We start from the raw sequence: 12,682 nt of genomic DNA on the forward strand, positions 1-12,682 counted from the left end.
GGGAAGAGCAGGTTCACGGAGATTTTCCCACAAATATGGATGATAACTGATGGATGAGTGCCTACGTATTTCTGTGGAGGTGAGTGCGTTGCGATCATGATCATGCATGGCTTTTATTACAAAAGCCAAGGCTCAAATCATTTGTACGATTGTTGCTGATCGATCGACCGATCCTTTTCGCTGGCTGCCCGCGGTAGCTTTTGGCTCCACTAATCCGTGTCTTTGCTTCGATAAAGCAGTGAAATCAAGTGAAGCGCATATCCATTTCTGGGAGGACATGGACAACTAGGTCGACCATCTTCTTGTTTTTCCTCTGGCCTCTTTTAAAAACCTTTCTATCTCTTTTAGGTTGCTTGTTTTCCTTGAGAAAAATATTTGTTGCATCACGATAAGTAAGGTTTGAAATTTGCGGTTCGAAGGAATACAATAAAATTGGAAGAATGTTTACTGTTGTCATACTACAGTTTGCTGTTGCCACAAATATAATGAGGACGAATGTTTATGTTATTACAAAAAAAATGACAGCTGGCAAAATCCTTTCCGCTATCGTTCCTATCTACACTCTTCTCCCACCGCAGGTAGTACCAGGAAAGGCTCAAACAGAAATATGAGACCAAGGAGCTGCACCAGATTCAGCACCAAGAACACCACTTGATCACCTGCAGTTAGGAGAATAAACTAGATCAACACAAATACCTCTTCTAAGTCATCGCACAAATCTCTAATCCAAACAACATTAGTTGGTACACAGTAGACGGTACGATGTAACGGGATAGGAAGTTTTCTGCAGAGATGGAACCTATGATGAAAGGTGCGGTGCAGGTTGATAGGTTACCTGGGAAGAAGGTGCTGTCCTGATGTTTCTGCGCCCACGAGAATCTGCATTGATTCATTAACAATATTAGGCGTTAGAGAATCAGTTATTGAGCACCATAACTACAGATTTTTGCTCAAAACTGAATTCAGAAGCATAATTGTTTCACCCAGTGCATAGTATTCATGGAAAAAGATGTAATGCAAAGAGGTACTTACAGAATACCTGCCCCTATTGGAGCAATTGCCTTGAAAAACGACATGGCGGTTGTTGATATACCATTTGCTGTGCCTCTTTGTTCTTGACGCTGGTATTTCATTTCAGAACATTTGTCTTATCCAATTTATACATGCAAACACGCTACCGAAAAAGTTTTCTTGGTTTATATGTTTTACATACCACAGCATTGTTCTGAAGAAGGCAAAGTCCTGTACCGGCAGTAATCTGAACAAGTATGCAGTGTACACGGATTAGATACACTGGGATACATGTTTTGCAGTCTAAGAGCTCCTGTCTCTACCTTGCCTACTGGTAAGCACCTGAACTAGAAATTGAGCAGAAAGTAGTGAATCGTTATGGTAAAGAGAAGATATGTAGGCACTCCTTTTCTTCCATTGGCTTTCATGTGGTGCGGTGAGGTAACATAAAGTAACTTAACTTGGGGAAATAAAGTGCAGAATACTTACTGCAACTATGCTTCTCATCATGGCTGCAGAGTAGAGAGCGAAAGAAAGTTTGACTCCAGATAAGTATGTCATAAAGGGATAAGTACTAACAATAAGTATAGAAAGAGCCTACAACATCAATGTCAAATTATCAGCGATGATCATGAAACTTGATTATTAGTTTTTTCAAAGGCGAAATAGGAGATTACTCACAGAAGCAACACGCGATGAAATAATTGGTCCCAGAAATTTATTAACCCAGTGATATATGATTAGCTGATATACAAGAAGACTAGCACCTGTGCAAAAAGAGAAAACAGCTCACCCAGTGATACACACATGCGCCTTTAAAGTTGCATGAAACTTCAAAAGGTAAAACATTAGGTAAAGGCAGAGGGATGCAATACCTGCCACAGCAAGAACCGCACCAATATCTTCAGACGAGAAGCTAAGACCACCATACTTTCTGTCACTGACAGCCCACAAGGAAAGTATCTAGTATTGAAAGATACCCATGAAAGCTAGAGTTAGTCAAGTATAATTATCAAATCTGAACGTAAGTGGTACTATGATAAGTAAATGAATACTCCCTCCGTTCCATATTAGTTGTGGCTGATTTTAGTTATGGCTGATTTGTTGCAATTTTATACTAAATCAGCGACAACTAATATTGAACAGAGGAATTGTAGCTTTTAAATGGATTTACTAGATCTGTCATTTAGTAGCAGAACACAAGAATTCAGAAACAAAGTGTACCTCACTATATGCAGTGTCATGAAGAGCAAAGAAACAATAGGACACCATTGTTGACATCCATGGCAAATTTTGGAGCAAGCTCTTCTTGCGAGGTGAATCGCAATCTGATGGCAAGCCTTTGACTATTCGGATATCCTTTTCTGGATTTTTATGTTTGTGCATAGTCTCCTGTCAGTTCCATTTGAAAAATATAACCATACCAATATTTTCACATCAAGGCATCTTGATTGTAATAGCTTACCAACATTTATGCCCATAATTATGAATCTATTAACGGCATGTATACATGGAATTTTCAGTATTGGCTAATGTGGATGAAATGGTAGAAATAATTTCCAAAAAAACTGAATTGTAACTTCTATAGCATATGGATCCAAAACTGAAAGACTAAAGTAATATTATCATTTCTGTTAGCATTTGCTAAATAGATTAGGTTAAGAGAGTGAAACTATACATACCGGCATCCATATACAACTTATTATTAAAACTATAGCAGCAAAGATTGACACGCCTAGAGAAGGTAAGAGATATGGGAACCTGCAAAAACAGTCCAAATAATTAGCCATGACGCCTATGAGTATGTACTACGTGCGACCATAATCGCAAGCCGTTTGGTAAATGACTATATATATCATGTTTTTGCAGGATCTACCTCCCGAAAACTGACTCCATGGAAAATACTTGTGGGTATTTTTCAGCTGGCTGCCAGAAGGAGAGTGGAGTAAGAAAATGAAAGCAGTTCGTTGTATTCATTTTTGTGGAACTAGCAATTGTACAAGTGCAATGCACGTTCATTTATACACACACTAGTACCTGAGCAAGGTAGCCTCCAAGAGCTGGACCAATAACAAGGCCTAAACCCCACGCTGTGTTCATCTTTAATGAAAGAAAACTATATCAGTATAATCCTTGTATTAAAAGGATTATATAATACAACAACAGAAATTTGAAATAACGCAGAGTTGCTCGAGAGATTACAACTGAGAGCCCAAGAGCTCGATGTTCAGTTCGACAAACTTCAACAGCATATGCCTGCATGGTGAATACATATTTTGTTATCAGGATTGAGATGCTTTCTTTAAAAAACAAGTAAATTTTAATACCTTTACTGGAGCAAGTAAACCATTTAGAGAACCTAAAACTAGTCTTGTAGAAATTGCCATCCAGTACTCTGTACTTAGCCCGAATAGCGTGTTAAATATGACACTGCAATATGGCAAATGCTTATTACGTGATAAATGCTTTACTAAATAACATGATAAAAACAATGTTTCCATGTTTAACCAGAAAAAAAGTCAATAATATGAACTGGAACTGATGCTATACTTACACAGACAAGATGGAAAATACAATTACTGGCTTCCGCCCAATACGGTCCGCGACATTACCCCAAAAAATCGCGGAAATTGCTCTTCCAATCATGTACGAAGAAGCTACATTTGAAAACAAAAGTATAGAAGTTCGAGTTCTATGTACTTATATATTTTCTTTTCGATAAAAGTACTTATATATATACAAGCTACACTATGATAAATTATTTCTGAAGAGAGGGCCAGATACCATACCAAGAAAACCAGCATAAGATCCAATATCTTCCTCTGTTTTAGCAATGTGGAAGTCTCTAATCTATATGGCGGGACACATTGAGATGATATTAGTAAAACATATTTTATTTGCACGAAGTAAAATAGATTATGATCAAGACAACCACAACTGTTATTTGCATCTCCGATGCCATCTTATGACTACTCTTTCTTACTATTGTGAGTTTTGGAGCAAAGTTGAAATATCCGGTGGGATAAATTGGTTAAATTTAAGAGACAATTAAGGGATGCATTAAAATAATTTAAAATCATAATCTACATAAATAAAAATTTAATTGTATTTATTATTTATGGTGTTAAGGATTTGCCCACACATAATATTAGCTACCTTGCTTTAGGATGCGTAAACTTTCCTAGACAGAGTATGGAACCAAAGCAAGAGAGCAGTCAAATGCAGGCAGCAGGGAGCACCTCATGTTCAAGAATAAAAAATGAAATCGCATTTTGAAATTTTCAATATTTTAATTTTTTTGGACATAGTCAAGGATTTATTACGAGCAAGCAAAATCTCAATGCAAAATCCTATAATTCTGGGTTACACAAAAAAAAGGAAAATTCCAACAAATGTTAATGCACTATTCACTATACTTAGATTCACACTTTACCAAATTTGCGTAGCCTAGAACATAGAGTATTCCACATTAAAGTTTTGTACGCTTGTAGCATACATGAACATATGCTGCATTTAGTATTTTTTCATATTTTTTAAAACTTTAAAATATGAATCTATTTATAAAAAATAAAAAACTCCCTTGATCTTGGACTCCATTTTGTGTTTCCGACCAAACTAACCTAAACTACTATGCAACTTAAACTAGTAGTTGATGAGGTAGGCCGAACAAGAAAATGCATACCATGAAATACATAAAGGGGAAGATGCACGTGATTGGTAGAGCTGAAAGAGACAAAGAGAAGGCATATATTGTCAGAACGTGGAAAAGAATACGATGTGTTAGGTGAAAATGCAGGATGCATCGTGTATGCAAAAGGAACAATCTGACAGTAGAAACATGCACGCATTTAAATACACGATAAAGGAACAACCATCATGTGGTGCCCTATGCTGCTATTGGTAGCTTTTCAAAGATGATCATTGTAATTTTGTAAGAACACTCATGCATGACGTAAATATAATAATATAGACGTCATGTTGTAAAAAAATCTTCAAATGTGGTGGAAAATTATGAGAGTATGTGGCCCACACGCAAAATATTATCATATAGCTTGTTCGGTGCTCACTGATTTGGTACTCGCGAGCCATGCCTTGCAATACCAATTGCTTTAGAAACAAACGCACACGCTTGCATACACCCGCATATAACTTTCCCTATGAACACTTTTAAAAGTTTGAGCCATGCTCGTTCGGTTTTCACGCACGCACACTCTACCTCTATGAACATCTTCGAATAACTGAGCTGGCGGGTCAGGTTATGAGATTGACGAGATCATGATGAACGTCTCGCTATCGATAGGAACATCAACTCCTACTAAAAAAATATGACACTTTTATGAGACAATGTCAAACCTCAGATTTGAACTTTGGTGAACTCAGGTAAAACCAGCCGCCCTAGCCATCCAACCAGTGGCTAACATGTATCGTTGCCTATTGGGCTTAGGGTCCTTTCCTAGTTTTGCCCCCTGCTTGTGCGGTGGGAAAATAAGAATGCGTGAAAGCGCCAGAAGGAACGGTGATTCCCATATACTCCCTTTGTTATATTTTGGGAGTTCAACTTAAACTCCTAAAACATCTTATATTTAGAAAAACACTGTTCGTTGAAAGTCCATCCATCGATCCGAGGAAAATGCTTAACGAGACCATGGGTTACTAACTTTTAGGAATTTACAAAAATCTTATTGCCAAGACTTAAAAAGATAAATAACATATGTAGGCGTTGGGAAGAAATAGAGATCGATCCCGAAGAAATAATCTTGAAATTTTTTCACAAAAAATATGTACATTGGCATCCTATTAAAAATTTGAGAAAATACAGCTTTCTCATTTTTCAAACAACTTACAAATAGCATACATTTATTTGAACATTCACGTGGGACATTTTCTACCAAATACAGACATGCACGAAATATTCTTTTCCTTCAAGAGACAACCGATGATGAAGACAAATCATCAATTCGATTCACGGTTTAAAAGATAAAATATTTTAAAAAAATTGTGTGGAAATATTTTAACTTTTGTAAAAGGGTAGGTGACATCATCATTTGTACATGCATGCATGGCAACACCACAGCCCGCGCAAAATAGCTAGTGCGTCTAGTGGCATTGTTATTCGTTGGGACCGAGAGTTGTAGTGTCAATATGTGACGATGTTTCAAAGATCTACGGATTAGTACAACTAGAAAAACATAAGAGGGTTTTGCCAAAGATGTGAGAATGGGTAAAAATTGGGATTTGTCTAGATTTTCTTAAGTTTTTTTCTCACATTAGAAAAATGCAACCGCAATTTAAAGAAAAGAAACGGGTTTGAGTTTTCTGCACTGTGATTATATTTCTTTTGGGTGACTGAGACATAGAAAAACCATAAAAATCGAGTTAGCAGATGGACCATGTACACTTTTTTTTTCCATAAAAATGTCTGAAAATGATGGGCTATTCACGATACGTACCACTATTAATCTAACAACTCAAAAGGCCTGATATCCTCCAACTGTCCATAGCTTTGAATAATCCGCAAAATATCCTAAAATAAAAATCCTAGAATATTGCGGAGAATTTTCAGCGAAAGCTGCTAATCAACATCACTCTCTCTTCCAGATTCTATTGTTGTAAAAACTCAGATCTCTTTTCTATATATCTTGGTCCTTGCGTATATGCACGCAAGATTCAAAAAGTTGTTCCATCCCCTCCGTACCCCCATGCAACGGTATATGCGGGTAGAGACAGGTGCGATCCCCTCCGTAGCCCCATGAAAATAGAGCCGTACGGGCCCGGGGTCGATGAATTGTGGCCTACTTCTGCAAGCTGTAGTACGTATCTACGGCCACCGGAAACACCGTACGTGTATTTCCGACAGAAACTAACCAAAGGAAAAACTACGCGATGGTGTATACATACAAAGATCATAATGTACTAGGTACGTTGCAACGTAAAAGCAGTAATCTAATCTTAGAAGACGCATTTGCATTGGTTAATTACGTACATGAGGCGAGCGTGGTGATGCCGACGAAGAAGAGCTCCTTGCAGGGGATCCGGCCGCCGCTGCTCTCCTTCCGCCGGTCCAGCGCGCAGCCGGGGCACCCATCCTCGCGGTAGCAGCTCGCCGCCGGTAGCAGCGGCGCCCCCAACGCCACCGCCGCCGCTCCTTTCTCCTCGTCCCCCATTCCGATGCAGATAGCGGATGGACGAACGACTGTCGATCTCTTCTTCAGAGCTTAATTTGGATTTTGCTCCACCAAGCTACGTACCTACCGGGTTTTTTCTCCGGTGAGGGTTTATATACCGGTGGCTAGCTGGCTAGCATCCAGCGCTCCAAACACCAAGGGCTGGAAAGCTAGCTGCACGCGGTGTACGCTTCTTGATCCATCGATCTGCGCCGCGCGTGACGTGTACACGTGACTCCCTACGTGCTATGTGCGCTTTTTGGTCCGCTCCTGCCGGTTGTTGGATGTACTCTACTAGATTGGACGCGCGCGCTTCGTGTACGTGAACCTGTGGAGGTGTCAATTTAGTTTTTAGGGTTTCGGTGTGGCAAATTGCCTACACCCTCGATCTCTTTATATGTGCACTGACAGGGTACAATACAAATACAAATTACATACGTGTACGGGCGGAATACAACCACGCCTCGTGCACAGACCGGTCTCAACACACCCCCTCAATCTAAACTGGTGCATATACAAGATTTAGTTTGATGCTAAAACGGTCCGACTTCTGTTGTGTGGCTGGTTTAGTGACACTAGTAGAAAAATGGGCTTTCGTCCAAGCCTTTAGTACCGGTTTCCTTACGAACCGGTACTAAAGGGTGCATTAGTACCGGTTGCACTGTCCACACCTTTAGTACCGGTTCCAAAGAACCTTTAGTACCGGTTCGTGACACGAACCGGTACTAAAGGGTTAGTGTCAACCGAAAAACCTTTAGTACCGGTTCGTGACACGAACCGGTACTAAAGGGTAGACCTTTAGTACCGGTTCGTGACACGAACCAGTACTAAAGGTTTTCTGCTCCCCCACGCACCTCCCCCCCCCCCCCCCCCGGGATCGCCTTTTTAGCTTTGTAAAATACAAATGAAAATGATAGAAATTTTTAAAAATAAAATGTTTCAGATTCTTATATGTTATGCAACCTACTATTCGGTGAAATTAAGAAATTCGAGTTTTGACTCTTTTTGCTAAAAAAGTCCGGTTACCCAATTTTTAGATTCTCAAAATTCCAAATGAAAATATGAAAGCAGGAAGATTTTAGTTTTTTTTCCAGAAATTTAGAATTTTATGTATTTTTAATTTTCTAAAATTTAAAATTAATAATTATAAGATTTTTTGAATCCCAGAATATTACTATTACTTTTAGCAAATTATAATATTTTCAAATTTTCAGGTTTTAGGTTTGGCAAAAAAAATTAAATATTTAAAAAATAAGTAAAAATAATACAAATTAAAAAGTTGATTTTATTTATTTATTCAACATTATTATTACATCATTACTTTTATTTATTAAAAAAATTACTTGGAATTTAAACAATAAAGAAGTGTGACATCGATCAACATGTTAATAGGATTGATATGATACTACTATCAACAACATGCGCGGGAAGCACTTGGAAGTGAGACGGGAAGGAACTCGGAAGTTAAGCGTGCTAGTGCTAGAGTAGTGTGAGGATGGGTGACCGACCGGAAAGTTTGACCACGGGTAAGTAATTTGACTAGAGATTAAGTGTAGTTAGAGACTAACGTAAATACTAGAAATTCTGAAAAAAAGGGAGTGAAAAAAATAAAATAAAATAAAAGAGGGAGTGAAAATAATTAGAAAAAATGGATAAAAAAATTAAACGAAATAGCCTTTAGTACCGATTCGTGTTACGAAAACCGGTACCAAAGGTCTCAAGCCCCGCGGGTTCCTCCGTGCCCACGTGGAGGCACCTTTAGAACCGGTACTAAAGGTGGGAGGCCTTTAGTACCAGATCTTTAGTACCCGTTCCAAATCCGGTACTAAAGACTCTTTGGAACCGGTACTAAAGAGGGGTTTCTCTACTAGTGTGAACACATCCAAAGCACCAGCGGTAACTCACTCACGCACGAACTGGAAGTCAATCTCAACGTGCTTAGTTCGAACATCAAACGCATTATTTATTGCTAGGTAAGTATAGTAGCTCCTAAATTGTTGCATCATAAAATGGGGACACACTGCTAAGAAACTCTTAGCTCTTTGAGTAACGATTGGGTCTTGTACTCTGCATCACTAGACCTCGAGACAATAGTTTGTTTCCTCAAACTCCACGAAACAAGATTTGGTCCAACAAAAATCCACAGAAGAACACTTGTTCAAAGTTCACTTAACATAGCACATGATAGCGGATTTTTTTAAATAATATTTTTGTTTTCATTTTATAAATAATACTCAATTTTGAACTTTTCCAAAAATAATACACTGTCGGGTTAGTGTTTCCCGATTAGTACTAAATGGGTTCCCGAACCCGATTAGTGCTAATCGGAGAAGACTACCCCGATTACTATCAAGCACATGCATGTAGGCACATGCAGCCTAGGGGCAGTCGGGTTCCTCTACCCGACTAGTACTAATCGGGTTTCTCTAACCCAGTTAGTACTAATCGGGTTCCCCTAACTCAACGGTGTATTGTTTTTGAAAAAGTTAAAATTGAGTATTATTTATAGAATTAATGGGAAAAAAGTATTATTAAAAGAAATCGCCATAGGATACGCTTAACAGCTTCGCAGTGTATTTCTATAGGCTGAGACAGGGATTGACACACCTTGTTGACAACTAAAGAAATATTTGGATGTGTGAAAGTCAAGTACTGGAGAGCCAATATCATGAGCAGTTCGCTCGGTGCCAACGGTGTTGAAGTGGATTTGCAATTCTCCATACTAACTCGATGTAGAAGAACATGTGCATACTTACGTTGAGTTAACGTTATGCTCCTATAATTGTAAGACCCATCATGTCCAACAAAATAATCTAAATACCAAGATCCTTAATAGGGAAGGTGTTGGAGAGGGAGCTCACCATCCCATCAACAACAACAGGGCTAGAGCCACTAATGACAATATTATTAACGTAGACCATCATGTATATGTGAATATCACCCTCATAGAAAATAAACAGGGTCGTATCGGCCTTAGAATAAACAAATCCCAACTGATGCAGAAACATGCTCAAACGAGCATACCAAGCTCGAGGTGACTGCTCAGCACCATAAATAGTACGCTGAAGCCATTATTTACGAGTACATGCATCCATTATTTGTGGTTTTATTGCATCACACGATCATCACAATACATTTGTATTACATCTGAGAATCAGATGTAACTGGTATCCACGGCCTTTTACAAAGACATGACGGGTGGAAATGGGAATAAATCACATCTATTTTTGCGCATCATATTTCTGTCTTGTGGCTGATGGTGAGTACGCTTGACAATCCGTCCTTAACAACTCCGTGCATGTCATAGAACTCACGGTACGTGACGGCATGGTAGATTGGTGGGCTTTCCTTGCTAAGGAACTCCTCGGCGGGGCTGATGAGGCAATCCCACGCCGGTGTGATGAACACCCCCACTGATCTCCGGCTCTCCTTGGGGTTGGTCACCACCCTGTGCTCTATGCTCTTGAGCATCCCATTGGTCACAACCTGCAAGGATCAATTAATCATTCAGTTAACCTGGTGTTGATTATAATGATCGATTGTTGGATTACAAAATTGGTTTTTATTCTGAATTTTATTCTCAGATTCTATCTGAGAGATTTGCGATCGTTGTAGAAACTCTATTTTCGCTACAAGAATTACCTTGCCCGAAAGAAAAAAGAGATACCAAGTTTCAGAATTTACACTACATTCAATATTTTCCTTTTTAGAAGACACATTTGTTACCTGGAGCGGGAGGCCAAAGTTAACGATGTAGGCATTAGGCATGGTCTCCACAGTGAACCAGCTTCCTTTGTAAGAGAACTGGAGACCGGGAACGGTGCTAGGGATGAGAAGGCTGAGTAGGTTGCGGTCACAGTGCGGCGGTAGGCCAACTCCTTCAGGGTCTCCACACGGTGGGTACTGGTTCAGGGTCAGGTTCATATTGCCGCTGCCGAGATCACCCTCGAAATAGTCAGGCTGGAGCCCCATGCCCTCGCTCAGCAGCCGCAGCAGCTCATCGCCCATGCCTCGCGTATGCACAGCGAACCTCTCGAAAACCTCCCTGCACATTTAGCATGAATTGAGGGTTACTCCTATATAATTGTGTCAGCCACTCCTTGATTTGCATGTAGCAAAATTTTACCGGAGCTTCTCGGGCTTCTCCGGCCAATCCTTCTTGCTGTCACCGATGGGAAACGTCGACGAGAGGCGGAGACAATCGAACCAGAACTTGGCGCCGCTGTTCTTGTAAGTGGATCCTGTGAAGAACCGGTTGGGTTTCAGATTGTCATCTGAGTGGAAGGACTCCCTGTCCGCGGCCGGCATCGCGAAGAACTCCTCGCACACTGCTTCCATGTCCCGCCTCACCTGCTCTGGGACGCCGTGGTTGATCACCTGTTTCATTAAAAAAGATGATCAACCATACAAGCTTAGCTGAAGTTAACCATATACATATGGAGTATTTGCCCTCTTGGCTGCTGTGGACTAGCCTGGAAAAAACCGATGTCCTTGCCGGCGTCGAGGATGGCGCGGCTAATCTCTTCGCGGCTGAGGGAGAAGTCGACAACAGGCAGGGAGATGAAGCCCTCCGGGAGCGGTGCCTGCAGATTCCCCATGGAACAGTCGGTGAATATGATAGGCCGGGAGAAGAATTGGTAGTGATTGCTCGTTAGCTGTTGTTCTTTGCACTATGCTGGCCTTTGAGTCCACCACCATTTTTATAGTCGTCGAGGTGATCTTGCCAGACTTTATTTATGGATGCAAATACTCCTTTTCTAGGTTTAGAATACTTCAAACATTTTTTGTTTAGCATTTGGTGAATATTTTCAGTAGAGTCGCAGGTGCTCGACATGTCTGGCAGCAAGAAGCTTGCCGTCTTGGACATGCCCAAATAAGACTCTGCACTATGACGTTGCTGCTAGCTAACCACTGCAAGCAAGACCTTTGCCGCTTATGCAGTTGGACACTGGAGTAGTTGGCATTTCATTTTCGAATGTAGGAGCACCACCCTCAAATTAACTTAACATGAAGCTGATAAGACCACTCCATTCATTGAATCTTAATATAAAACTATGTATGTGTTTCTGTACAAAAGAAACAACTTTGCTGATGACATGTGTATTGGTTGTATCTCAAGATATGGTATTTAATACGTGTGTGATCAGTAGTTCGGTACTAAGATTATAACTTTGTAGCCTATTTGCGGCACCTACACATAAATGTCCACATGAGAGGTTTTTATGGAACACCGATTTTGAGAAGTCATGAAATTAATTTTGTGTTTCTTTGAAGAGTTATCAGGACTTAAAATTAATTTTCACAAGAGCGAGATTTTCTGTTTTGGTAAGGCCAAAGAGGAAGAGGAACAGTATAAACAACTATTTGGTTGTGAATCTGGTTCTTTACCCTTTACCCTTTAGATATTTGGGAATCCCAATCCATTATAGAAAGTTAAAAAATTCTGAATGAAATCTTGTGGAATTAGATTTGAGAGAAAATTAGGCTGTTGGGCTGGAAAATTACTA

General features: G+C 39.8%; 2 protein-coding genes across 2 annotated transcripts; both read right to left on the reverse strand.

Moving 5' to 3' along the window:
- Nucleotides 1-510: 510 nt before the first annotated feature.
- On the reverse strand, nucleotides 511-7,094 carry LOC124653451 (protein ZINC INDUCED FACILITATOR-LIKE 1-like). Its single transcript, XM_047192515.1, has 17 exons — nucleotides 6,995-7,094; nucleotides 4,694-4,734; nucleotides 3,801-3,861; nucleotides 3,566-3,668; nucleotides 3,339-3,441; nucleotides 3,214-3,267; nucleotides 3,049-3,111; nucleotides 2,888-2,937; nucleotides 2,694-2,772; nucleotides 2,236-2,403; nucleotides 1,887-1,974; nucleotides 1,693-1,778; nucleotides 1,501-1,608; nucleotides 1,214-1,258; nucleotides 1,033-1,121; nucleotides 836-879; nucleotides 511-659 (listed from the first exon to the last, which is right to left on the reverse strand). Exons 2-17 carry the CDS (start codon nucleotides 4,703-4,705, stop codon nucleotides 553-555), a joined length of 1,260 nt encoding a protein of 419 aa, XP_047048471.1. The 5' UTR covers nucleotides 4,706-4,734; nucleotides 6,995-7,094; the 3' UTR covers nucleotides 511-552.
- Nucleotides 7,095-10,265: 3,171 nt separating this feature from the next.
- Nucleotides 10,266-11,805, reverse strand: LOC124658448 (2'-deoxymugineic-acid 2'-dioxygenase-like). Its single transcript, XM_047196779.1, has 4 exons — nucleotides 11,648-11,805; nucleotides 11,302-11,552; nucleotides 10,902-11,220; nucleotides 10,266-10,661 (listed from the first exon to the last, which is right to left on the reverse strand). The coding sequence occupies exons 1-4, from the start codon at nucleotides 11,771-11,773 to the stop codon at nucleotides 10,410-10,412; spliced, it is 948 nt and encodes a 315-aa protein (XP_047052735.1). The 5' UTR covers nucleotides 11,774-11,805; the 3' UTR covers nucleotides 10,266-10,409.
- Nucleotides 11,806-12,682: the final 877 nt, after the last annotated feature.

The sequence above is a fragment of the Lolium rigidum genome, chromosome 5 (assembly GCF_022539505.1).
Source record: "Lolium rigidum isolate FL_2022 chromosome 5, APGP_CSIRO_Lrig_0.1, whole genome shotgun sequence".
Taxonomy (NCBI): Eukaryota; Viridiplantae; Streptophyta; class Magnoliopsida; order Poales; family Poaceae; genus Lolium; species Lolium rigidum.